The 26727-nt window shown below is 44.7% G+C and overlaps 3 protein-coding genes and 2 long non-coding RNA genes across 14 annotated transcripts in view; 2 read left to right on the forward strand and 3 right to left on the reverse strand.

Annotated features, from left to right (window-relative positions):
• Nucleotides 1-6685, forward strand: part of trpm3 (transient receptor potential cation channel, subfamily M, member 3) — a 59782-nt gene extending 53097 nt beyond the window's left edge. For all 9 annotated transcript variants that reach the window (XM_037258505.1, XM_037258510.1, XM_037258509.1 and 6 more), the window contains 4 exons: nt 309-459; nt 544-737; nt 822-954; nt 1046-6685. In XM_037258505.1, the coding sequence (XP_037114400.1) occupies nt 309-459; nt 544-737; nt 822-954; nt 1046-2669 (2102 nt within the window). In that variant the 3' untranslated portion in view covers nt 2670-6685. The remainder of the gene's footprint in view (nt 1-308; nt 460-543; nt 738-821; nt 955-1045) is intronic.
• Nucleotides 6686-13125: 6440 nt separating this feature from the next.
• Nucleotides 13126-15798, forward strand: klf9 (Kruppel-like factor 9). Its single transcript, XM_037259994.1, has 2 exons — nt 13126-13763; nt 14989-15798. The coding sequence occupies exons 1-2, from the start codon at nt 13469-13471 to the stop codon at nt 15267-15269; spliced, it is 576 nt and encodes a 191-aa protein (XP_037115889.1). The 5' UTR covers nt 13126-13468; the 3' UTR covers nt 15270-15798.
• Nucleotides 15799-16824: 1026 nt separating this feature from the next.
• Nucleotides 16825-26727, reverse strand: part of LOC119127827 — a 19048-nt gene continuing 9145 nt past the window's right edge. For both annotated transcript variants that reach the window (XR_005098913.1, XR_005098912.1), the window contains exon 2: nt 16825-17568. This is a non-coding gene — a long non-coding RNA (uncharacterized LOC119127827). The remainder of the gene's footprint in view (nt 17569-26727) is intronic.
• Nucleotides 17045-21546, reverse strand: fam219ab (family with sequence similarity 219 member Ab). The gene is made up of 6 exons (XM_037259995.1): nt 21325-21546; nt 20429-20528; nt 19284-19389; nt 18957-19037; nt 18832-18886; nt 17045-18664 (listed from the first exon to the last, which is right to left on the reverse strand). The coding sequence occupies exons 1-6, from the start codon at nt 21388-21390 to the stop codon at nt 18506-18508; spliced, it is 567 nt and encodes a 188-aa protein (XP_037115890.1). The 5' UTR covers nt 21391-21546; the 3' UTR covers nt 17045-18505.
• LOC119127826 lies at nt 23761-26615 on the reverse strand. The gene is made up of 2 exons (XR_005098911.1): nt 26337-26615; nt 23761-24754 (listed from the first exon to the last, which is right to left on the reverse strand). It is a non-coding gene; the product is annotated as an uncharacterized LOC119127826 (long non-coding RNA).

Consider the following 26727-nt stretch of genomic DNA (forward strand, 5'->3'; position numbering starts at 1 on the left):
GCTATGGCTAAGCTACGTTAGATGCGACAATATATTTGAAACCAGAAGGATGTGTTGAAATATATTGTCGACGTGTGTTTTTGTTTTTCCCCCCGCTCCCTCATTATATGAAGCATATGCTTGACCAAAAAAAGCATTTTGTCTTATTTATTTTTCTGTTCTGCTTGCTTTTGTCACTATTAACATTCTGATCATGTCTTGCTTAATTGGCTTATTTGTGTGTCCTTTGCACTTTGGATCTACTGATGTCATTTGAGTGTTTTGAGGCCTCCTGTGCATTTACCCTTTTTTTTTTTTGTGGTGTGTAGCTCCCTGTGGGCAGAACATCACCAGCGAGGGCGGAGTGGTGGTCACTCTGCCTCCATGTAAGACGGGCGCCTGGATTGTCCCGGCCATCATGGCCTGCTACCTGCTGGTGGCCAACATACTGCTGGTCAATCTCCTCATCGCTGTGTTCAAGTACGAAAGCCATCCCGATTTTTCTTCCAAATGTCACTTTTGGAATCGCAAGGTCTAATCATCATCCTCCTACTGTGACTGTAGCAACACCTTCTTCGAGGTGAAGTCCATCTCCAACCAAGTTTGGAAGTTCCAGCGCTACCAGCTCATCATGACCTTCCACGAGCGTCCGGTCCTTCCTCCGCCGCTCATCATCTTCAGTCACATTACTATGGTGCTCAAGCACCTGTGTTGTCGCTGGCGCAAGCACGATGACGACGAGAGGGACTACGGACTGAGTGAGTGGCGCTGAAGCGCTCGTCTTTTAAAGCGCCCAAAAACGTCTGGTTTTAATCGAGCCCTCCAACTGCGGTCATCCGCAGAGCTTTTCATCACAGAGGACGAGCTGAAGAAGGTCCACGACTTTGAGGAGCAGTGCATCGAAGAATACTTCAGAGAGAAGGATGACCGATTCCACTCGTCCAATGACGAAAGGATCAGAGGCACCTCGGAAAGGTGTGTCCGAGATCCAAACGAGGTTTCGTGTTATTAACATGAGAGCAAGGCTGTTATCAAGCCGATATTCTTTCATCATTTCCGTTGTCAGGGTGGAGAACATGGCCATGCGTCTCGAGGAAGTGAACGAGAGGGAGCACTTTATGAAGGCCTCGCTGCAGACCGTCGACGTCCGCCTAGCGCAAATGGAGGAACTGATCGGGCGAATCGCCGTGGCCTTGGAGCGCGTGACGGGCGTGGAACGCGGGGAAGTCAACAAAGTTCGATCAAGGACCTCGTCTGACTGCACCGACTCGGCGTACATCCTCCGCCAAGGGGAGTGCGCGGACGCCGCCTACATTCTTCGCCAAAGCAGCTTCAACAGTACCGAGGGGAACACGTACCGCCTTCAGGAGGCGCTGGAGTGCACCGCCGAGGGCTCCATGTCGCCTCCTTCTCCGACCGGCGGAGCGCCACGAACGAGAAGCCATTCCTTTTACGTGGGAGGCGGCCGCGGCGGCGGCGAACGCGCCAGTGCCGCCGAACGAGCCGACGGCTTCTTCAAAGAGCGCTCGCTCAGTCTCCATCGAGCCAACAGCTCGCAGTCTGTGTCGTCGTCCGCCGCCACCAAAGAGTCTAAGCCCCTCCCTCTGGCGACGCTGTCAGTCTCCCAGCAGCACCGTCCGTCATCGTGCATCGATATCTACGTCTCGACTTCCGAGGAGGCGGCACCCGCCGAGGTTTTTCTTGAATCTCTGCGTGTGGTCCCGCCCCTCCAGAGAGAGGCGTCGCTGCAGTCCGACATCGTGGAGGCGGTGCTGCCGGGAGGCCGGGACTTGAGCAGCGCCACCACCAGCGGCTTGGGCGACAGGCACTCGGAAGGCGGCGCGGCCAGCAGCGGGACGGCCGGCGCCGTTTTTGACGACAGCGCGGCGGCCGATCTGTCCTTGTGCTCGGCCCACCTGTTACCGGACATCGGGCTCCCCGCTTGGGACGCGGACCCGTCGCCGCCCCCCTCGGCCGGGCCCCTGGAGCGCTCCAAGAGCAGCCGGCTCCTCTCCGCGGTGGGCACGTCCTTCCTGGAAGAGCCTACTTTGGTCAAGTCCCACAGCCTGATGTTCACGGCGAGGAGCTGCTACGGCGGACTGGGTGCGGGCGTCCAGGTCAAAGCTGCAGAGTACACCAGCATCACCGACTGCATCGACACCCGCTGCGTCTCCTCGCCGTACACCCCCATCGACCGCTCGCATTCCCCCGGGGGCTCCACGTCTTTCCCTTTTGATAAGCCCTCGGACATGGGCTCCTCTCACCCAGAGAGAGAGGCCGAGCTCAGTCACACGGAGTCTGATCCGGAGGACCTCGAAGAGCTCGTTCCGACCCCGGACACCCCTCATCCGGGGACCCTGGGCAGACCCGGCGGGGCCCCTCTCTGCCCACCCTTCTCCAGGCTGGAGCGAGCGAACAGCTGCTCTTCAGACGACTCCCATCCTTCGCTCACGCTGGCCCCTCCGCACAGGAAGAGCCTGTCGGTGAGTGAGAGGATGGAGAGGGGACCGGGTCTGGGGGCAGACAGGGGACCTGGGCCCGGGGGGCGGGGTCTGGCGGGAACCAGAAACCCCTTCCTCAGGAGCAAGTCCGGGGCACGGCCTGACGCGGCCAAGACTGACAGCCTCTCCATGAGGAAGCTGGCCGCTCCATCAGCGTTCCGCAGCTTCGATAGACAGAACTACACGTGACAAGACACGCGTCGCGCGCACACACACACACACACACACACACACATCGCACACACTGAAAGGAAGAAGGGAAAGCATGAAAACCGGATCACCTTGCCCTTAGATTTCTACCTGGACCAGATCTGCAGTGCATTTGGGATCAGCACCTGGAGTGTGTGAGCGGGTTCTTCTGTACACCTGTCGAAAAACTAAGCGCTATAAATTGAGCATAGCTTTCACTCACTTCCACCTTGTAGCTAACTTAACTCTCAGTGGAAGCTGTGTTTGTGCTGTACGTCTTCCACCCGCTACCTTGACATCATCTTTTTGTCTCAGTCGCGTCACAGAAACAAAACATCAGAACCACAAAGGACATTGAAAACTACACAAACCGTAGCATAATGTTGCCTCAACAAATCATGACAGAATCAAGCGGCGCGACATTGTTGTCATGGCAACCACCAACTTGACATCCATCCACGCGCTTATCCTGTTTAGGCCACTGGAAGATTATGAACGGGACATTTTGTGGGAATCAAGCCCACGTCAGCTCCGCAAACCGCAACGCCGCCAGTGGCTCCTCGCCCAGCTTTCCAGAAAACCAGCTTGTTTCTGTCATTTCAAGCAGGCAAAAGCTTTATGACATGCCATGTGTCAAGTTACGCCTGTCAGCAATCTGGGCGCGCTGTGATCCAAACAGTCAACACAAGGACGAATCGCAGAGTGATAAGACAGCAAAAAGAAAAAAAAAAACATGCTCGTGCTACTATCGGCTGATTTTGAAAGGCGGTGTGTAAAAGGAAGGGCGACATGACGTTGCTCCATACGCTGACTCAGCTTCTTTTCACCTGCAACCAAAATGGCATCTACCCAAAGAATGGTTGTTTCTCGTTTCATCGTTTGTCCCTCCCTGTCTCTTTGGCTTTCGTTCAGCCGGACATGTTTTTAAAATGTGTAATTCTCACGTTCACGTTCGACCCATGCGACACTGCTTTACATCCTCTTTCCTGTCAACTTTTTGATTTCATACTCTGCAGTGGTTTTGAACTGGCGTTTACTATTTCGACCACCGCTGTTTACATTTACAAACAGTTATGTGCAAAAGTCTTAGTCATGATAGAATTCCTAAAATCTCCAATGATGGCCTAAAAATTTTGCACAGTGCTGTTCGTGAGTGGGGTCAGACAATAGGAAGGTAAATAAATCTCGACTGTCGTTTTGAGCAGGATGAAGAAGAAAATGTGGGCTTGTTACATCTGCCACTTCTTTTTCTGTAATGTTTTGATCAAGCTGTGAGAGGAGAAATTAAAGGACCAGGGTGTAGAATTTAGTGGCTAAAAGATAACGGCTAACTGCGAGTGAATGATTGCAAAAACATTTGCGCAGAAGTGAGTCACACACACACATGTGAAAGTGCCTTCCAAACACCGCTACATATCACTAAGCTTGCGTAGATGGAGGAGCGGAAGGAGGGAAAGAATCTTTGAAGGTTTGCTGGAAATGGAAATTTTGGTTTGCGTGGCTCATAGTTGTGGTTGACTGCGATAGTACCCAAAAGATGCAAGGCATCAGTTTTTGGTTGATTCTGAACCACTGCAGTAAGGTGGGCCCCATCTAAGAGGACTATCTGTAGATACAAAGGGCTCTTTTTAAAGATAGGAATTCTTCAAATGAGGACATAAGTATACATATATATTCACTTTAATTTTCCAGCCAGTAAGTCCCACGCACTTATGATATCCATAATCCTATCATATCATTCTATCGTTATTTAATGTCTCAATTCAATCATTAACAATTAAATGCCTGTTTGATTTCCAAATATGATATTTATAACTTCTTGATATTTCGATAATTTTCTAAATGGATAAAAAGACAGATATATGCACTAAATGCAGATGTATTCGTGAAAAAAAAAATGTTTATTAAAAGTCGTTTTTATCACATGATGAAAAATTGAATCACACGGCAACTCTTGCCCGGATGCCAAATTTTCAGGTGCCTTTGGGGCATGGATGAAGTAGGTTGGAGTTCAGCCGCATATTTCTTTTTTTACTTGATATATCCCCCACATCCTAAAAATTGAAATGTCCATCGGCATGTGGCCTCAGCACAGACATCTGCTTTAGCTCGTTAAATGTAGAAAGTGGATGCTTGTTGGAATGTGTTGGCAGCAGCATTGCGTCTATTTGTTGCCAAAATGCATTCAAGACAACACGTATGTTTTTGCATGAGGAGATAAACTCCAAGTGGAATACGGACTCTGTTTAATAGTGACTCATTCCAGTGTCACGCAATAACCTACCTGTATGTTGTCTCTGTAGCAAAACTACAACACGTTGAGGACGTCCTCAGTAGATAACAGTGCCTGTGTTGTCTATTTAAGAAATGTGAATTTACAGTGGAACCTTTAAAGTTAAAAAGAATCTGGAATTAAATGAATCATTGTTAAGATTAAAACGTAAAAAACAATGACAGGGGCTCTTCAATTTATGACAGATTTGTCGGACACAGTATAACACAATACAACCTAGCCTCTGTTACCTAGCAATGCTAATTTGTATTAAAGTCATCGTTACAATGAATATCTGTATGAAAAAACACTTCTAGGACATAGAGAGAATCTGACTTGGACTATTATAGTCTACCAGTGTTTTCCAATCTTCATTGAGCACATATTTGATCTTTAGTTATCAAGAAAACCAGGAAGAGCTAGTAAACCTTTGGCAACAATAAGCTACATATTGGATAGATCCACTTATCCAATCTGCTAATGGTGAAATAGCGGCTCACTCATAAAGGCTGCTAGCCATGCTTGCTATTCATGCATTATTTAAGTTCGTACCCTACCTTATACTTCCATCAATACCATCCTAAAATAACGACTATCACTATTTTATTACACTAAAAATGGTTTCGTTTGCTGTCATCGATTAAAATTGCATAGGCCCTAATATGTTGCCAGATTGTCCTAGTAGCTAGCAGCTAGCCGTTAGCGGCGAGCTACCTTGTAGTTTAACTTCGAGCACATGGAGGCTAATCGTGTTTTGATTAAATCCAAACCAGCAAAAGAGTTTCTTTAAAGGTTTCACTGTATGTGATTGAAAGGGAGTAGCGTGACGCAAAGTGCTCAGGGACCAACAACACTTCAGTGATGTAAGCGAGTAATAACTAGCAAGAACGACTAGATCAACCAACGACTAGATTTACACCAATAAGGGAGAAACACACACTTTGAGCAGTATATACGTAAGGGATCAAATCAAGACTGTTTAACGTCTTGGCAATCGCATCAAAATGAATGTCGTCACTCGATAAAATCACATCGGTTTCCATCCCAATGTTTAAAATAACAACGGGGGAGTCGGAGGTCATTTTTCCTGGAACAAACGGCCGTCATTAGCCCCTCAAAGCGATTAAAAAAGATTGCCAAAGAAGCTGAGCGGTGTTCTGCTGACATGCAGCGTGCACAGCTGAGGCCTCATTGGAGGCAGGCGTGGTATAGATCCATCCGCTCAACTTTGAAAACAGATGTCCGGGTGGAGGTTACACTTCGTAGACTTGAACCCTTACAGCGACATAATGCTATAAATGTGAAATGCCTGTCGTGCGTCAATCTAACGATGAGCGGGTGTGTGTGTGCGCGTGTGTGCGTTCAGCTCTTAGCATACACACATTCTCAGTGTACAGTATTTTCTAAAGTATTTTCCTAAAACACCAGCCTGTGAAATCCCGAGCATACGACGATAATCAGCACATTGAATTCCTTCCTCGTGATGCTCGAGTTAAGAGACGTCCTTTCCCCGCAATAACTTCCCACTCGGCGACCTCCCGGTCTCACTGAATTTATTTAACCAAGTCCATGAGATGCATGCAGTTCTTCCACTCAGAGTGTACAGAGATGACCAGTGAAGACAGAGAAAGAGATTATTCTATGAAAATCAAAGTAGATGCAAATACAAATTCTGTATTCTTAAATGTGAATAGGATCATGTCTGGCATGCATTGGTAAATAAACAAATAGATTGCCAAACCGATAAGCCATGTGCTCTGTGTTTGTATTGCGGGAAACGTGTGACCGCCGGAACGTCGCTGTGGCATTTAAATGCATCGCGTACATTCGCAACTTCAGAGGTGTGATACAACACTCACTTTTGATTGACGCTGTCAGAGAGCTAATAATTAAATGACATGACAAATGATGTTCAATATTGTGGTTGTACTTTTTAGTATATGTGCCTCTAAAATAATGGAATGTATGGAAACTGAAAAGGGAATTTGAAGTGAATACAAAAGAAATGTCAATTTCCATTTTAAGGGGGAAATAGGTCAATGAATACAAGACTTGTTTTATATAATATTTGTATGTAATGTCAATGCTAAGTGAGCCAGATTGAATAACTGAGTGGGACCCATGGGCCATATTTTGGAGCGTAAAATGACATATCATCTTGTGTGTGTTTGCGACCCAGTGGCCCTTTAGAAAGGAACACAATGTCTCACACACACACACACACACACACATTCCTCTTCATTGCAACATGTGCCGACAGTCAACAAGCAATGTTCTGATGACACACCAGTTTTCTTGACCCACATGTGTGCCTCATGCAATTCTGTGCCAAAAAAAGTAAAGGGGAGACGGGCCTCCTCCTCTTCCCAGGAACTATTTAGAGCCTTGAGGAAAAGGAGCAGCAGCAGCATGACCTAAGTTTCGAAGAGTAATTCCTAGAAGTGTGGGGCCACTAGGAAAGGGGGCTGGGCTTTGGTTAGCCTCTTTCTGAAAGGAGGGAGGGAGGGAGGCGTGTGCACCATTTTCCCTGACATTGATTGAAAGGGCACGTGCAGTTACTGCCGTTCTTTCCCTTTTTCATTTGATTGTTTAAAGTATTTTTTATAAATAGTTACTGTAATTATGGCGACTTATGCCATATTTGTTGATAGGCTCGAGCACATTCTGACTCTTATACTTCATGGCCAATGTGCTGAGTGCAACTAAAGCAGCACAAACTTAACATTGTTCCCCAAGGTACTTGAACACATCCCAAAAGGTCCAAAATGTGTCTACACTTAAAGCTTCCATGGGGCTTTCTACGAATATTCCCCCCACGAAAGAACCGCCCTCTTGACTTGCACTGTTGTGCAAGGCCTCCCTCCCCCACCCCTCTGCGGCTTGTGCTGCATATCGTACGAGACCTTGAATGTACGTTTTGCAGGTTGCCCCGCACACGTGTTAGCATTTTCCAGGGCTTTATGAGGTAGCGTCCATTTTTTCCAGATTGTAGTAGCGCTACTAAAGCTCTTCTCTGCGGTGTCAAATTTACAAGACATTTCTTTTCACTATACAGGGACTGTAAACAATTGAGCTCATATATGATTTTTCATTGGATTGCACACGTGCACCTAAGGTTTTGGCCGGTGGTGGTGAGCGCACACATGCCCAAGCAAACATTGCATGTATGTGCCATTACGTTCACATTTCTCCCAAACTGCAACACGGTCCATATCATGAGTGGGTGAGATGGAAGGACGTCTTGAGCCAGCATCTTGTTTGTTCACATCATGACCACAGCCAGCAGATATGATCTAGATTCTGATTTGTGGCTCTATATTTTTGTATTAGCAAATGAAATGTTACATATTGGCACATGAGTTAATACCAGAGAAGCAACTCGAGACTGGGCAAAGTTCTTCCAGGCATGTTAAGTCACGTCTTGTTGGACATCTAATTTCGGACGAGCTCATCACAACAGCTGTCTTGGATTACATTTGAAAAATCAAAACATGTTTCCTGACACACATTTACAAGTCACACGTTGTATTTATTTCAGGATGTCATTTGCATGAAACAGGCCTCAGGATATTTATGTGCTGATGATGCATTCAAGTGTCTTCCCAAACGTACACATTCGAAAAATAGACTTCCGTCACATACCATTAAAATGCCAGTGAATACATCACAACACATCATCCAGACATCACTAGAGCATTGGTTAATACATCATGATACTTCCTAGGAACGCCTAGCTACTATTTTAAACTGGTCATTACATCGCATCTCACAACTACACAAAAACAGCAGAATAATAATGGCTAATGCAACACCAGATAGCCATTATATTGCATGCAAATACGTCCTGGTGGCGCATGGTTGGGGTTAGTTACCAACTGTTCACTGTAGACCCATGACGTCACAAGTCCAAGTCTATGTGGCAATAGCAGCACTCAACTGGATATGCAGTTGGAGATGTCCTCGATTCAAGAGATCTTCATGTCCCTTTTTAGACCACTTGAGTTAACTTAAAATATAAATGTTCAGTCTATTTGCCATTGAAACCGTGGCGATGCTGCTTAACTGAAAGATATTGAGTATTTATTTTGTATTTCATTTATATGAATCGTTACATGTATTTTTCTTAACATACTTTCTTTACAATAGTTATACAGTATATAGTTTTAGTACATATGTTGTATTATACATCTGCTTTGGATTGAAGTTACACTTTCCCAGTCAATAGTCGTCCTTGAACGCAACATCTTTCAAACCCGGTCCCGTTTCCGCCAAAGTCGCCCTCTAATTGGCGGTGGAGGCTTCCGTGAATAGGAAATTCCTTAAAACAACCGGTCACGTTTCCCGTGGGCCAATGGGCGTCCGGTGCCGCGGGATTCCGCGAAATTGTTTCTCGGGACTGCAAGGACACTCAGCAGTCGGCAAGCAGAGAAAACAAGTTGACGCTAGTGATGTGCATTCCAGTTCTTTTAAGTGAATTGAATCTTTGGAATCTGTTCACTCACGAGAGTCGTTCAAACGAATCGTTCAACGAAAGTCAAAGTCTGCTTTATTGTCAATTTCTTCACATGTCAACACTAGTGTTGGCTCGTGAGTGAACGATGGGTTCAAAAGAACGAATCTTTTCAGTGATCTAGAGTGACCGAATCACTTCCTAAAGTGATTCGTTCTTTTTCCAGTTCATATGACTTCAACCAGTAGGTGTCGGTAATGCCCATTGAAGCTGGTGCCACCTCGCCGTAAAACAAAACGAAGAAGAAAATGACGTAACTTCCCGTTCACGAACGAGTCGTGAATGTCGATTTACGATTTGCCAAGTAAAGAAAGAACCACTCACTGAAACACCACTTCTTTTATGCGCGTTTTCTCCAAGCTAACGGCTAACCTTATTGCATGAAGGGATGCGCCGTTATGCAACAATGCTTCTCTTTGGTTAATCTTGATTTTATAACACTTATAGTATTTTTAATTAACGTGTATGCATATATACACTTAAATATTGTTATCCAATATATTTACTGCAATTTCACATTGGATTGCTGGTTTGAAATTTACTTTTAATATTATTATTATTATTTCAATAAACATTTATGTTAAAACTTGTCTGGTGTTTTATTCCTTGTTTTTATGTTCAAACCTTTTGAGTGAACCGATTCTAAAGATTCAGTTCAGAACTGGAATGCACATCACTAGTACAAAACAGTGCAGACGGCCGCCAACTGCCAGGCAGAGATAGCCGACTGGTTAGTGACACGAGCTCTTACTCGGTAAGATCTTGGTTCGATCCCAGGTGTGTGCACATACCTGAATGTGCTTTTAGACTTGGAACCTCCCTTTGTATGCGTTTTTTTTCATTCATTAGGGAAAAACCTTAAGTGAAAGTGAAAAGTACCACACCCGCCCTCACCCCCACTTTTTGATGGGCTGTTTGATCTGTGACGTCACGCGGACACTCTATTAGGTACACTGTCATTTTCAAGTGTACCTAATAACAGGCCACTTTATTAGGGAAATATCATGGTCAAAGATCAGGTGTCAAGCTCTAGTCCTCGTGGCCGCGTTCCAACATGTTTTCCAAGTGACCCTCGTTAACCGCACCTGCGTGAAAAGTTTTTGGTCACTTTCACGTTCCGCAAGAGCTAAAACTTTTCACGCAGGTGCACTTAACGAGGGAATCACACGGACACTCCATTAGGTACACCGCCATTTTCAAGTGTACCTAATAACAGGCCACTTTATTAGGGAAATATCATGGTCAAAGGTCACAGGTGTCAAGCTCTAGTCCTCGGGGCCGCGTTCCAACATGTTTTCCAAGTGACCCTCGTTAAGCGCACCTGCGTGAAAAGTTTTTGGTCACTTTCACGTTCCGCAGGAGCTAAAACTTTTCACGCAGGTGCACTTAACGAGGGAATCACACGGACACTCCATTAGGTACACCGCCATTTTCAAGTGTACCTAATAACAGGCCACTTTATTAGGGAAATATCATGGTCAAAGGTCAGGTGTCAAGCTCTAGTCCTCGTGGCCGCGTTCCAACATGATTTCCAAGTGACCCTCGTTAAGCGCACCTGCGTGAAAAGTTTTTGGTCACTTTCACGTTCGCAAGAGCTAAAACTTTTCACGCAGGTGCACTTAACGAGGGAATCACACGGACACTCCATTAGGTACACCGCCATTTTCAAGTGTACCTAATAACAGGCCACTTTATTAGGGAAATATCATGGTCAAAGGACAGGTGTCAAGCTCGAGTCCTCGTGGCCGCGTTCCAACATGTTTTTCAAGTGACCCTCGTTAAGCGCACCTGCGTGAAAAGTTTTTGGTCACTTTCACGTTACGCAGGAGCTAAAACTTTTCCCGCAGGTGCACTTAACGAGGGAATCACACGGACACTCCATTAGGTACACCGCCATTTTCAAGTGTACCTAATAACAGGCCACTTTATTAGGGAAATATCATGGTCAAAGGACAGGTGTCAAGCTCGAGTCTTCGTGGCCGCGTTCCAACATGTTTTCCAAGATTCCCCTCGTTAAGTGCACCTGCGTGAAAAGTTTTTGGTCACTTTCACGTTCGCAAGAGCTAAAACTTTTCACGCAGGTGCACTTAACGAGGGAATCACACGGACACTCCATTAGGTACACCGCCATTTTCAAGTGTACCTAATAACAGGCCACTTTATTAGGGAAATATCAAGGTCAAAGGTTACAGGTGTCAAGCTCTAGTCCTTGGGGTCACGTTCCAACATGTTTTCCAAGTGACCCTCGTTAAGCGCACCTGCGTGAAAAGTTTTTGGTCACTTTCACGTTCCGCAAGAGCTAAAACTTTTCACGCAGGTGCACTTAACGAGGGAATCACACGGACACTCCATTAGGTACACCGCCATTTTCAAGTGTACCTAATAACAGGCCACTTTATTAGGGAAATATCATGGTCAAAGGTCAGGTGTCAAGCTCTAGTCCTCGTGGCCGCGTTCCAACATGTTTTCCAAGTGACCCTCGTTAAGCGCACCTGCGTGAAAAGTTTTTGGTCACTTTCACGTTCGCAAGAGCTAAAACTTTTCACGCAGGTGCACTTAACGAGGGAATCACACGGACACTCCATTAGGTACACCGCCATTTTCAAGTGTACCTAATAACAGGCCACTTTATTAAGGAAATATCATGGTCAAAGGTCACAGGTGTCAAGCTCTAGTCCTTGGGGCCACGTTCCAACATGTTTTCCAAGTGACCCTCGTTAAGCGCACCTGCGTGAAAAGTTTTTGGTCACTTTCACGTTCCGCAAGAGCTAAAACTTTTCACGCAGGTGCACTTAACGAGGGAATCACACGGACACTCCATTAGGTACACCGCCATTTTCAAGTGTACCTCATAACAGGCCACTTTATTAGGGAAATATCATGGTCAAAGGTCACAGGTGTCAAGCTCTAGTCCTCGGGGCCGCATTCCAATATGTTTTCCAAGATTCCCTCCGTGAAGCTTTGACCATGATTTTTCCCTAATGAAGTGGCCTGTGATTAGGTACACCTGAAAATGGCGGTGTACCTAATGGAGTGTCCGAATGACGTCACAGATTAAACAGCAAATCAATAGGTGGGGGTGAGGGTGGGTGTGGTACTTTTCACTTTCACTTAAGCTTTTTCCCTAATGAATGAAAAAAACGCTTACAAAGCGAGGTTCCAAGTCTAAAAGCACATTTCAGTATATGCGCACACCTGGGATTGAACCAAGTTCTTACCGAGTAAGAGCCCATGTCACCAACCAGTCGGCTAATTCGACCTGGCAGCCAATGGCCGTCTGCACTCTTTTGTACTACTGATGTGCATTCCAGTTTCAAGTGAACTGAATCTTTATAATCGGTTCACAAAAGGTTTGTTTGAATATAAAAACAAGGAATAAAACACCAGACAAGTTTTAACATAAATGTTTATTGAAATAATAATAATATTAAAAGTATATTTCAAACCAGCAATCCAATGTGAAATTGCAGTCGATATATTGGATAACAATATTTAAGCGTATATATGCATACACGTTATTTAAAAACTACTATAAGTGTTTTGTTTTACGGCGAGGTGGCACAGCTTCAATGGGTATTACCGACACCTACTGGTTGAAGTCATATGAACTGAAAAAAAAACCGAATCACTTCCTAAAGTGATTCGTTCACTCTCGTTCACGGAAAGGATTCGTTCTTTTGAACCCATCGTTCACTCACGAGCCAACACTAGCAAGCAGAGAAAACAAGTTGACGCGTGTGTGCAGGACATTCGATTAGATGCCGTGGAAGCTGCCTGAACGACAAAATACACAGAGAGAATAGAAGAAAACTCTTCACAGTTGCGTTTCTGTCGACTGAGAGTGTTTGTTTTGTCTCATTTCGAACGGCCCACACTCATTGCGGGACAGTCACATTGTCGCCGGCCGGCACGTGTGTGGAGGATCAACCACAGCAGCTCCTCTTCACCGGGTGGAGATTGTTTTTCTTTTTTGCAACAACTCTCAATCTCCGCCAGTGCAACCTTCCAGCAGCGGTCATGTCCGAGGTCTCTGCGGACTCTGTCCTCGCGCGACCGCCTCCGGTCCGAATGGCGCTCAAAGATAACCAAGAGAACCGAACTTTGCTCATGGTGGCGATGATTCTGTTGGATCTGAACAAATGTCGGCCTGACGCCGTGCACAAGGACGACAAGGAGAAGCCGGTCGAGAGCAAGAGGAGGGCGGAGAAGGCGCAAGAGTCCTCCGAGAAGAGACACCGCTGCCCCTTTAGCGGCTGTGGCAAAATGTACGGAAAGTCGTCCCACCTTAAAGCCCACTTGAGGGTGCATACCGGTACGTAAATCTCACCTGGCCGGTTCTCTATGGTTTTATTTTTTAAAGGATCCGCCTTGTTATCAGTAGTTCTATTGTTGACGTCACTGTTCAAATAGCTATACGTTGTGACGTCACTGTGTCACGATATAAAGGTTCGTGAGAACATGTCGTGACATGATCGTGCGATAACGATAACTAATAATAGGAAGCATCGTGCTCAGCCAGTGGGAGCGGGAGGAGGAAGAGGTGAGTGTCTGCGCGTGCGTGTATGTTTGATCTATGTCGGGGCGTTTTTTGACCCGGGGGGCAGACAAGATGAATTGGAGAGGAAAAAAGAAATTGAACAAACCTTGTACTTGTTTGGGGCGGAGGGCTCCATTTGTATTTTTGATATGAACCAATATCAGCCGCCACACGGGGCCAGGCCCCCTCACCCGCTGATGCGTGGGATTTCCGACACGTTGTCGTTGATTTGGCGCCTGTGCTAGCCGTCTCTCGTGGCCCACTTGAGCCGCCCACGCCTACGTGATGCTAAACCAACCAGAGTGTGAAATCAAATCATCGTCCTCCTTTTTAGAAGTTTATTGTGACCGTGATAAAAACCAAGACCCCGCCCCTTCCGCGTACGTCATGCGCCCCCGCCCTTCCCTCACGCGCGTGGTTGTAAACAAGAGAAAACACGTGGTGCAGTAGCGCACGTGGCGGGCGGGGGAGGAGACTGTGGTTTTCGTGCTTTAAAAAAATTGCTCATTGCTGTTATCATGACTCACTTGTTCTTAAATGAACGTGTTCTGATTCTGTTCCTAGAAAACACGCGCTCGCGCACAAACTCAAACACCATATGTTTGTGCACGGAGACAGAAAAACTGTTTGTACTGTGCTTGCATGAGAATTGCTTCATCCTTTCTTTTTTGTGGCACTCGGAAGAACCACTAAACAAGATTGATCTGTCGAAAAACTGCAGCTACTGATTATTGCAAACCAGTTTGATACACACTTCTGAAGTAACACATTTGTTTGGATTGTAAAGATTGATCTCTTCATGGTGCCACTGAACAATACAGAATTTTGAACTGTAGAATTTGTTTTGCATAATCCTGTCATTTTCAAATTTACATTAAAGCTAGTATGATTAAAAAAAACAGGAACAAAAATGTTATATACAGCTTACTGGTAAGTGGTATTTTTGTTTAGTGAGTCACATCTTACTGGAGCTAAAAACGTCCCCCATGTTCTTCCTCAGGCGAGCGTCCGTTCGAGTGCACCTGGCCATCCTGCGGCAAGAAATTCTCCCGCTCGGACGAGCTGACCCGCCACTACCGCACGCACACGGGCGAGAAGCGCTTCACCTGTCCGCTGTGCGACAAGTGCTTCATGAGGAGCGACCACCTGACCAAGCATGCCCGCCGCCACGCCGGCTTCCATCCCAGCATGCTGCTGGGCGCCAGCGCCGCCAAGAGACGCCGCAGCTCCGTCTCCGTGTCGTCGTCAGACTCCGGAGACCAAAGCCCTCATGGGGTATGAAACGGAGGCCGACACACACACACACACACACGGACACTTGTGTGCCGCCCCGCTACCACAAAGGTTCTCTCAGAGTCGTTTCCATTCTATACCAACGTGACAAGTATTTATACAAAATTCTCTCGTCAGGTTGACCTAGTGTGTTTATTTTGAAATGAGTCATATAACATCAAGCAGTGCAATGGAATGGTGCTTATCCATCTACATTGTACTTCTGAGGTTCTGGCTTTGAATCTTGTGTGGGGGTTAGCATAGCTCGTATCCCACATTCCAAAAACCCGCATGTTAGGTCCATTCAATTCTGTCTCTGTGCCCCGCTAACGGCCAGTGATTTGTTTATGGTGCGCCCCACCAGTCGCCCAAAGTTGTATCGCTCTATAGAAAATGCTCTGTAGCGTTGTCACCTCTCACTAACAGTTTAGTAATGTGGACATGAGTCAGCTCCACGTCATAACAGAAAGGGAATAAATGGTGTGTGTATATATACACACACACACACAAGTTTGAGCATTAAATATAATGCGTATATACAATAGAACAGTATTACTATGTACGTACATAGAGGGGAAATGGACTATTTAGCCTTTAGTTATTCGAGAGAAATGAGATTATCATAGAGATCCGAATTTAGCCCATTACAGAGTGACCTCCTATGAAGAAACCGAACAAAAATGCATCAAGAATACCTTGACGAGAAAACAGGTCTTCTTCACTTAAGGACTGTGCCTTCCCCCACCTCGCCACTCTCGAAAGGAATATTTGGTCATCATTTTGTTCACACTGGTGTTCAGCAACCTAGAGTGAATATTAAGTGACTTGTCTGACCAACAGTACCGGCCAGCACACTTTGGCTTGTTTGTCCACGTATTTTGTCAGGGATGTTTCCATGAACATTTTGCGCCTCCTAGTGGTGATGTTGAAGCACAACATGTCACCTTATCTGTCTGGGGACTGTCTACGCCAGAAAATTCTTTTAGTCCGGACCATAAGCGGACTTTTTTCATTTGGTGCTGCATTCTTGCTTTGAATATTAGACCTGCAAAATAATTTTGCAAGAGAGTCTAATTCAATCCAGGTTTTGCAACGCTAGATCCTTCAAAAAGTGGGTGTCGGTCCGTTTGTTTTTGGTCCGCACCAAGGTTCGTTTGTGTGTAGTCACAAATGCATCACAAAGATCTCGGGAAGCAAATTAGTGGTGTGCGAAACTATTTTGGTATCGAAATACAGGGCCAGCACATCTACCGACACTTTACAATTATTAAGGTAGCTGCATCAAATTTCCAATGATGCTTTTGTGACTTTTGATCTGTTAAAAGCGAGAACATAATTAGAATAACACATTGATATCAATACTTTAGCATCGATCCGCCCACCACTCAAATGAACCCAGGTGCGTTATAATTGAGCCAAACGGTGCAATTGTGAATACACCCTTCATTTAGTTCAGAAATCAATTCCATCATGTCGCAAATGTCTTATTTGTTCAGTACGTTGTTTTTGTCATCGTACTGGTTTTATGTTTTTAACGATGCATCACGCCACTACAAATGTTTTGCAAATTCTCAGACTTGTGAATTTTTTTCTGTTATAACGACATCTGTGATTCAGTGTTGGTGCCTTTCGGGTTGAAGCCATCATGATGCTATTGTACTGTACTGAGGGTGACCATGTAAATGCTTTAGACATGGCATTGTAATAATTAAGCCTCAGATTTAACATTAAAAAGAATGTTCTTCCTAATCCTGGCTTACTTCTCCATATACTACATACTCTCACATGATTAGCTGTTTTTATTTCGTGTTCTCATACACCACACATAATAACAATGTTAAATACCATAATGGAAATGGTTTTGAAATTAAAATGATTCATTATAAAAGGAAAAACAATCGACGCTGACGATTGGAAGGTTAAAAACAAAATCAAGTTACAGATTGCTCATTAAAATCAACTAACAACATCATGGCAATAAATAATACACAATTATAGTTAGCTTGTTTGTACTTAAGGCAACTCTAACTGCAAATAATCCGTTTCTTTAAGGGAGCTAGGTCAGTAACTGAAGCTGCAAGACCCACAATTGCCCGCCGACTATTCACATTGGCATGGAAAGTTATGTACAGTACATGCATGCGTGTGTGTGTGTGTGTGTAGTATGTGTGTGCGTGTGCAAAGACACAAGTCAAATCCTTTCTGTGTCTGATGATGGACACTATAAAATGTACAAACGTTTAAAGGTGGAGAAGACATGAAATACTTTGTCCTTTAGCTTCACGCCTGTAGACAGCAATCTCCCTTTCTTTATATACGTATATACTTTTTTAATACTAACGGGGAAACCGTGTCGCTGCTGTGCAAGAAAAAGGCCTAAAAAGGTGAAAACACATTTAAAATAATACAACACACAGTCCAAACATGCTGGGAAGGGCAGAAATGAAATGTGCAAATGGTCCTTCCTAACTTCCCTTTTCAATTTGTTCTTCAGCTGGGTTAGGGTTAATTTTAGGGTCAAGGTCAAAGCCAGGAGGACGGAGAAGGTGAATCGGGGGGGGACTACAGTACTCATTTGCCTCTTTTACACACACCGATTAAACTCATGGCAACAGTAGTTAAAATTGTAAACCGTATGTTAACTAAGCGGAGCAGCAATATCATCATTTAAGATTATGTTGAGAAGTGCATGTCCTGCCATAGGAGGAAAACACCAGCACTAGCAGAAAAAAAAAAAAGCATCTTCAGCTTTGGGGTGACTTTTCAGGATGAAACAAAAAAAGGCGCTACAATTACAGCTCAACTACAAAATTAAATATTTATTTTATAATAATATTCCACTATAGTTATAATTCATGTGTATCTGTGGCCAAAAAGTGAAGCGTGGAGAGTCTCTGACACAGAAGTTTAGTCAATAAATGAGGCTATCATTGGCAACAACCTCTTGGCGGATTAAATTCACCCATCAAGAAGATGGATGGATGGATGAATGGATTGATGGATGAAAGTGCATTTTAGGTTGAACCTGAAGTTACACCCCAAATCTCAATCTTGCCAACTCTTTGTGACTTGTGAATAGCAGACTATCGTCACCATTTTCCCTCCCACTGTTTTAACCAAAACATTTCATGAATTAATAAATTAGTCATTCCTATTCTAGCACATTTCAGTTGGTCGTCTATTTCTTACCATGCCTCACCGCGAAGAAAATGAACATGAGGGGGCGGAGTTAAGAGGGGGAGGGGTTACTGGATGTGACAGGTGGTGGAGGGGCTTGCCTGGCAGCAAATGCAGGTCGGGTTAACCGATTTAGGCGGGATCAGATCCAGGTCCTCGTCATCCGGTATCTCATCCAAGCGGTAACCGTCCTTCAGCAGCTGGATGTTGAGATCTTGGTTGATTTGCTACAAGAGACGCAGGTCATGTTTACAAATTTAGTGACTGGTGTGATTTTTGCAAACTTTTTGACCATTGAATTAAAAAATCTTGCCATGTAGAAACTCTCTAATATCATGAAATATGTGCTGTAGACAATCTAAATTGCACGCCGACGATGTCTATTTGAACTCACCTCAGCAGAGGAGTATCCGGACGATGAGTATCTCGACATGTCAAAGTCATCGTCGCTGAAAAGAAGCATCGTTCTTCAGCGTGGCCGCAATTTAAAACCCCGACAGACGGACGGACGGAGCTCACCTGTCTGTGTCCAACGCAACCAGAGGCTTCTCATCTGGACTCTGGTCTAACGAGGAGTAGCCTTTATTGGGCACCACCAACCTGTTAGCGAGAAGCGGAGATAAGACGGAAGGAAGCATTTGGGGGTGGGTAGGACTGGATGGAATAGCAGACAGAGCGAGAAAGCAGACGTCTCGGAAAGTCTCGATCGATGAAACGCTTCCTCCTAAGAGCCGATGTGACCGGGCCGCATAATGGATGATGGATAGCAGCTCAAGGAAACACAACTCGCACGCCAATATGAGACCAGACTGAAGAGAGATTGTCAGTCATGATTGTTCTGCTCACCGGGTTCTGGCCATGACGTTGTTCTTCTTGGGCTGGTTGTTGACCGGACTGCCCACGACGTTGCCGTTCTTCAACGAGCCCTTCCTGGCTAGCTCTCTCTGTTTCTCTGCGCGACACACATGACATTGGCTTCAATAGAGCGCTTCCAAGTAATTAGACTTAGACTTAGACAGAACTTTATTGTCATTTTGTCAACACTAGGTGTGTACAAAACGAAATTTCGTTGCATACGGCTTTCAACAATGTAGTGGTATTTCGGCTGGTTAAAAAAAGTGACATTCTATATAAAAATATGAAATAAGATAATTATAAAGTACAAAGTGCAGCAGTGATAAAAGTAATGAAGGTCAGCATGCTTAGCTTCTTTGTCACCCACACACACATGCTTCCAACATGAAGCATTGGTCTTTTTAGGTTTTTTTGGTTTTTACAGATTTGGGCTGTTTCTCCGATGCCCTTGTGTAACTACTCACGAGCGGAATAAGATGAGCGTAATTAAAACCGGCGCTCATCAGGAAGTGTGATGAGAAAAGGGAATTGGGTTTCTCTTGCTACTTTGTGATGATCGTAAAAGCAAATTGTCATTTTCATCATCAGAGGAACCGTAGCAGCGAGTGCTTGAGCAGCAAGTGAAGGCTTGTCTCTTTATTTATTTTTTTACTGTTCTCATCTATTCACTGAAATAAAAATATATTCATAATGTGACATTTTCCAATTTCAGATTCTCATTTATTGGCTCTTGCTAGCTAGCTACTTGTCATGTTCCTAATCAAACTTGATGCAATTGTGAGGGAAAAGTGACATTTCACTTTTGGAATCGCTTTATTTCAAAGGTCACTGAATAATGGAGTTTACGTCATAAAGAACATTGGCTGATAGTTGTGACATTTGGATTAGACAGAGTACGGCGAAGTGTGACTCTGGCCGTAATTCGTGCTTCATCTTGGCGACGCTGCACGATGAGAGACAACAGTATAAAAAGATTGACAGCTAATACGTTGGACATCATCCAAGCTGCTGTCCATGTATATTTATAGCAACTCGACATCATTGGATTACAATGGGGGGGGCAAAGGTAGAACAAAAACAGGACATGTCGCCAAAGCATTAACACGATGTTATCAAGAGATGCCATCAATGCTCACCTATTTTCATCTGGAGGGGGGAGGGCTTGTAGTTGAGGGGGACGGGTTCGCCCTCTCTGGTGTCCGAGTCAGCCTCCGAGGCCGTGGAGGAGGCTGGGTCCTGGCAACATGAGAAGACAAATACACATCAGTCAATAATGGAAGAATGAAATGTTACAGTTAGGGCTGGAAAACTAATTGAGTTCATTTCAGTAGGGCCAGGTTTTCAAAGTAGGGTCAGGGTTTCAATGTAGGGTTAGGGTTTTAAACTAAGGTCAGCGTTTCAAAGTAGGGTCTCAAAGGAGGGTCAGTGGTTCAAATTAGGGTTTTCAAGAAGGGTTTTAAAGTATGGTTAGGGTTTCAAAGTAGGATTTCATAGATAGTTCAAAAAAAAAAAAAAAAGCTTTTTTTTGGTCACCGTCATATGCGGGACTCACAGCGTCGGCACACATGACAGGCAAATGGATCCTTCCACTATCGAGCAGACACGAGTCCTGACGTACAAGGCGCCGTGTGAAGTGCAATAAAAGCCCCACGGCGCCACTGTTTTAAACTCCAAATCATCAACGCCATCACACGCTGGAGCAAGTTGCTGCGTGCGTGGATGCTGGTGATGTGGCTTCCGCCAGACGATGAAGAGGAGGATGAAGAGGAGGATGATGTGGACGTGACGGTTGCGGCTCGCTACACAACACGTTAGAGCCACAATGACATTTAACATAAAGCACTCCTTAGTTTCACATTGTGACCAAAAAAAAAAAAAAAAACGTTTGCTTTGACACATCGTCCGCTCATTTACCGGAACCCGATGGAATCTCGTGATTGCACAGCAAGGCCACGCGCGTTAGCAATGAGATAGATGATCAATGTATTTGAATCAGGAGAAAACACAAATGAGGCCAATTGTGGCGTCGTACCAGCGGCTGCATCTCCGCCTCCTGCACGACGTTGGGCACTTGGAATCGGTCGATCTCCTCCATCATGTCGCCTCCTTTTCGCCCAAGACGACGACGCAGCCCACGGATCAGATCGCGTTGGGAATGTGATGCCCGTGGGATCCGATCAGACGAGAAATAATACAAACCCCTGCTCACCCACGGAAGTGCGCTTCATCCCAGCTGCTACTAATGTCGACAGTGGCTATGGGGTGACTGCTGGGCTAGGCTGGGCCGCCACCCACTTCCGGATATGGTGGACCAAGCTGAGGCTCGAGGACAAAACAGAGGCCCATCACATACGTTAACATTAGTCGTTTATTTTCAACCAAAAATGCACGATAGAGATATTTACGTGTGGTATTCATCGTGATTGATCACATTTATATCGTGATATCGTTTTGTGAAACTAGCAAAACCTTAAATCATTAACAGATAATGAAAAAATAATGCAGTAGCCCCAATGCTTCCTAGTGGTGCTTTAGGGAGTCAAATATGACAAATCCTTGCCTGTTGCTATGTTGATAAAAGTCTGTTTTATTTAAGTATTATACAAAAACATACAGAGGATGCTCTCACGAGTCACAAGCTTAGGCAAAGAAGCCTTGCAGAAATTTCATGGGATAAATCATGGTGTGCCTTTCTGACAGATGACTTTCCAAAAGCACTTCATTTTAAACATTCTCATTAAAGCTACTGGCTTGGGCTCATCTCAGTGCCACATACACTGTGATTGATTGGCGATCAGTCACGATAAGTCAACTGGGAGAGGTTCCAGTGAGATAGACATCAAATGGATGAATGGAGATCAAGACTTGTTAGTTTGCACGTTGACCGGCAGAGGACAGCAGCATCGTGTTCTCTGCGTCTCAGCAGTTCACTGAGGATATTCACAACTAGCAGACGGCGATGTGTAGTTCACACGTGAGCCAACAGGAGGCAGTCTCGTTCAACAATTCTGCCACCATTGTTGAGGGTTGTTGTTTTTTTTGCCACCAGAGGTAGCAAGTATATACTCACATTCTGTGATGAATAAGTAAGCAAAATTGCAATAAATAGATAAATAAATGTTAATAGTATGTCTCCTTTAAACAACATAAATTTGAATAACATCTCCCCATGAGCTGTTGTTAAAAAGACTTTAATGACCTTCTTTGTTGAATGCGTGCTGGCAACTCTGTGGGGGCCCAGGTTTTAAAATCTGATTAAAAGTGATTACCGTTTGTTATTAATTATTCATAGGTGGAACAAGCAACATAGCACACACCCACAATTTGCATGTCTTTGTGTCAGTATAAACATTGAACAAATTGCCTTTCCAACATTGAGCTCCAGGGTGTGAGTGCGCACATGCATGACCAAAAAGATAGATTCATTTTTTTATCTCTATTGTGATGATGTAGGTTACGCAAACCCCTCCAGGGGTCCAGATGGAGCTGCAGATTACTGGCCCTATGGCCAATGTTTATTAGTAATCTCCACATGCTACTTCTCCCGCTCATTACGTAACACCGTGGTGAGTTCACTGACTCTCTTTCATCTCAGCTCACATCGGGACAAGTCGACAGAAATTGCCCCGTGTGGGCCGGACGGCTCTTGAGATGTAAGGAAGTGGTGACTAATGGCGAGGGCCTAATCTCCAATCGCCATAAACATCGTCCGGACCGCATAACTCTCTCCCAAGGTGGAGCGATTACAGTGCACTGGAGCACAGGAAGAGATGAATGTTCATTTATAATTTTCCTCCATTTGGTGCAGCACTGGAGTGAATCATAAACTATTTCTTTTTCTAGCTGTGAGAATCAATAAGCATTTATCAAGATCAGCGCGGTGGTTCACGCGCCGCACTGAGTCAGAATGTGCTGACCTTCACAACCACGCGTGCCACTTTGAAGCAGATCAGTAAGTCCGACCGCGCTGGCCCCTTTGCAAAGTTCTGGCGCTGGTCCAGTTACAAGGCAGCGTTGGAGGCCAAAGAGAGGGCAAGGAGTCAGCGGGGACAGGAGGAAAAATAGGCTGTGGCTCTGCTGTACTATGCAGAATCTCCAATACAAAAGATGTGTCAAAATGTTAGCCATTGCAAAGAAAATAAGGCTCAAGTTTGAAGAGCGGTAACATGGGTCCAGTTAACAACTTACAAAATCTCAAACACTAAACAAGTCACATAGACACCACAGCAAGTTAGCATCTGCGTAAAGTAGCAAACAAGCTATGTTATGCTAAGCTAACCTTTGCGGCGATACGGTGCTCGGCCAGCTCAACCTTGGCCCTATCTACACCAGAAGAGAAGAAGAGCTACTGCACATGTTTAACGAGACTGCTAAGGATTTGTATCCCAGACAGGAAATGCCTCGTCTCCTCCAGATGATGTCATGACATCTGCCATAATATGCATCCAAAAGGAGTATTGCCCTAAAATTAGTTCTCAGAATTGAGGCTTTAATTCATTGTTAACAAAATGTGAAAACAACTGGCTGTCTTTGAAATGCTTTATTTCACCCTAATGGAAAAAAATTGCTTCCAATAAATCTTTTAGCATGTCCGCCGTGTTGATGGAATGTACTGCGACCGTTTTTTTATGGAGTCTATTCCAATGAAAATCGGCGAGTTATAAACTTCGAAACTCAACATACAATTCCCAAACTGATTTCTCGTGAAGACATCAGTGGCGGTTATAAATGAATATGACATCTTGTCCTGATTAATGCGCAATAAAAAAACGTACTGCTTTGCTCTGTCTATTATTGCCAGTACACTGAATAAACGGCAGCAATCAAAGTAAGGCACATTAAGACAAAGTAATATTTGCTCCCACAATTTATCACATAGGACTTTTTAGCAAAGGTTGAACTCCTGTCTATAAAAAAATAAAATAAAAAGGCTTTCACCCTCATGTGATTTCTCCTTCTAGCCAACACCACCACTCAAGTTTGTGGTATTCCTCTGAAAATGAGCGAGCCGCAGAGCAAATAGACTGACAGATGGACAGTCCCAGAGACGCACCGCAGGGATAAGAGGATTGGGCCGGCCGGCTTGGTCTTGCTTAGAGTATTTGCACACGAAGCTGCAGCACGGTGATAGCCTCGAAATATTATAAGACAAAAGAGGAGCTCCTTTTTGGTTGGCTTTGTCACCATCAGGCTGCTAGAAGATACTTGTGCTCAGACTTCTGCTGCTTCTTCGCCGGTTCGGACGTGAAGACGGGCGCCGGTTTGGATGGCACCTGGCAGGCCTTGTACAGGACGACGAAGAGGATGAGGATGAGGACGCCCACCGCCGAGTTGCAAACGATGGCGGCGATGGCCCACGCCGACAGCCCCATCCTCACTTCATGCTCCATAGCCAGAATGGGGAGAGAGAAGAGCTCAGTGGAGGCTTCCACAAAATTCACTTCCTGTGCCACATGGAGAGCCTGAAAGAAAAGGACAATGCCTTTCATTTCCAGGCCCGTGCACACACACGAGCACCCACAGACACGCAAATGTGTCTGGCCGGGGTTGGCCTGTCACGTGGATCCGCTGAGTCCACAAGAAAGATGAGCTCGCTAAAGACTACTTTGTCTCAGCCAAGTTTGTCACATGGCCAATGTGCTCGTATCCCTACAGACACTCAACTCCAATCCATTTGTGCGTGTAAGAAGTAACACAAGAACATCTTTTGTGACAGCTTCATTGCATAAAAACGATTTACAATGGGGTGGAAACTTTCTCAGGGTTTGTTTTCACCACAGGGACTTGGAAATAAGGCAAGTTTTCGGTTGCTTGTTTTCTTGTTGGTTTCGAAACTGACCCATATATCATGGATGGATGGATATTGAAACAAACAATAGATTAAAAAAAATAAAACAATACATTTCCAATATTCTAATTTATGTATGTATTTATTCATTTAAATATAAATAATAATTTAAATAAATAAATAAAATAAATAAACAACATTCTTATATTAAGTACCCCTCCAGGATCTAATCAGACCAATACAAGAGCTGTAATTAAATGTCATTATTATTATTATTGTTATTATTATTATTATCATTATTATTATTTAATGTACCGGGTTTTTTTTACGAAAATTTTCCAATGAGTGCCTTTAAAAGTGATTTAAAGTGCATAAATCAGTCATCTACAAACATGTAGATTATTCCTCGCGCGCATGCGCTCTGAGGCTCCGGTCAATATAAATAGCAACAGTCCACCTGTTACGCAATAACTCCCCTTCCAGTTTTTGGTTCGAAAACTGTCAATGCACAGTGAGGAGTTCACAATGTGCGCGTCTTTCCGTTCCACTTTAATGAAGCGGCTATTGTGCGTATGCTCACATAGGCTAATAATTGAATGTAAATGAATGCAAACATTAGCAGCGACCGAGAATGCCCTCTTTGTACAAATGCGCGTGCAACTCGGGCCGAGCATGCTAATCAGGTGATCTTTTGCATAATGCATCCATCCATTCCCATTGCACAGCGAGACAACTTCCTCTCATGTGACAAAGTACCTGCATGCATACAAGTCAGACTTGCTTTATTCAAATATCACTTTGCTAGCAGGGAGGAAAAACTCACTGTTTTTCGTGGTCGAACTAGATCAACGAGTTGTCATTCAGAAGTGCTAAAGTTGGAGGCTACAACTGGATTTGTTTTGACAAAGCTATGGCAATTAAAACAAACATTTGTCAGTTGGTTAACTGGCAGTGTTTTTGTCTTGTTTGTTTTGTTATTAGGATGTCTACATTGAACGATGATCTGGAAAAACATGTTTGTCTAGCTACCGTAAATGTTTGAAAATAACACGCATTTAAAAAAAAAAAAACGATCCTTGACAATAAAACTAAAAAAGTCATACAGGCTAAAAGTTTCTTAAAACTACTATACGGGTGAACAGAACACAAAGTCACATCTTACACATTGTCTCTTGCTATGTCCAATAATTGCGATAAAAAATCGGATTAAAAAGACATGCTTACTTTTTGTACCCCAACATATTTCTCCAACTTACCTTTTAGTTTGTTGTCCTCCTTCTCTCCTGCAAAGCATGTACTAGCTCATAAATAGTCAGCAACCAGACCATAACACAAGCCACTCACCTACAGGAAAATGAGAAAGTCTTGGGGGGGGGGGGGTAAAAGTAGGTCACCAATTGAGCCCAAGTCGGTGCGCGCCGGCCGGCCGGCGGTCATCCCCGGAGGAGTCCCGGTCGCTTCGCAGTAAATGTTGACAGGCTGCAGGGAGATCGGGTTGTGTGTGGGGATGTGCATGAGTGGACGGTCCCTCCCCCACTACACACCCCCTCTCCCTCCCCCCTCCCCCTCCCCCTGAGCTGTACACTCTTGGAACATCCCATCAACTCCTCACACTTTGGTGAAAGTCCACACACAAGATGCCAAACT

This window comes from Syngnathus acus, chromosome 9, assembly GCF_901709675.1.
Source record: "Syngnathus acus chromosome 9, fSynAcu1.2, whole genome shotgun sequence".
NCBI classification, from domain to species: Eukaryota; Metazoa; Chordata; class Actinopteri; order Syngnathiformes; family Syngnathidae; genus Syngnathus; species Syngnathus acus.

Bases quoted from the DNA above. Each gene is read 5' to 3' on its own strand.
- fam219ab (XM_037259995.1), bottom strand. From the start codon at position 21,390: ATGATGGAGGAGATCGACCGATTCCAAGTGCCCAACGTCGTGCAGGAG. The intron at 19,390-20,428 runs GTGAGCATTGAT...TGTGTCGCGCAG, and splicing joins CCCCCTCCAGATGAAAATAG to AGAAACAGAGAGAGCTAGCC. The intron at 19,038-19,283 runs GTGAGCAGAACA...TCTCGCTAACAG, and splicing joins AACGTCATGGCCAGAACCCG to GTTGGTGGTGCCCAATAAAG.
- klf9 (XM_037259994.1), top strand. From the start codon at position 13,469: ATGTCCGAGGTCTCTGCGGACTCTGTCCTCGCGCGACCGCCTCCGGTC. The intron at 13,764-14,988 runs GTACGTAAATCT...GTTCTTCCTCAG, and splicing joins CCACTTGAGGGTGCATACCG to GCGAGCGTCCGTTCGAGTGC.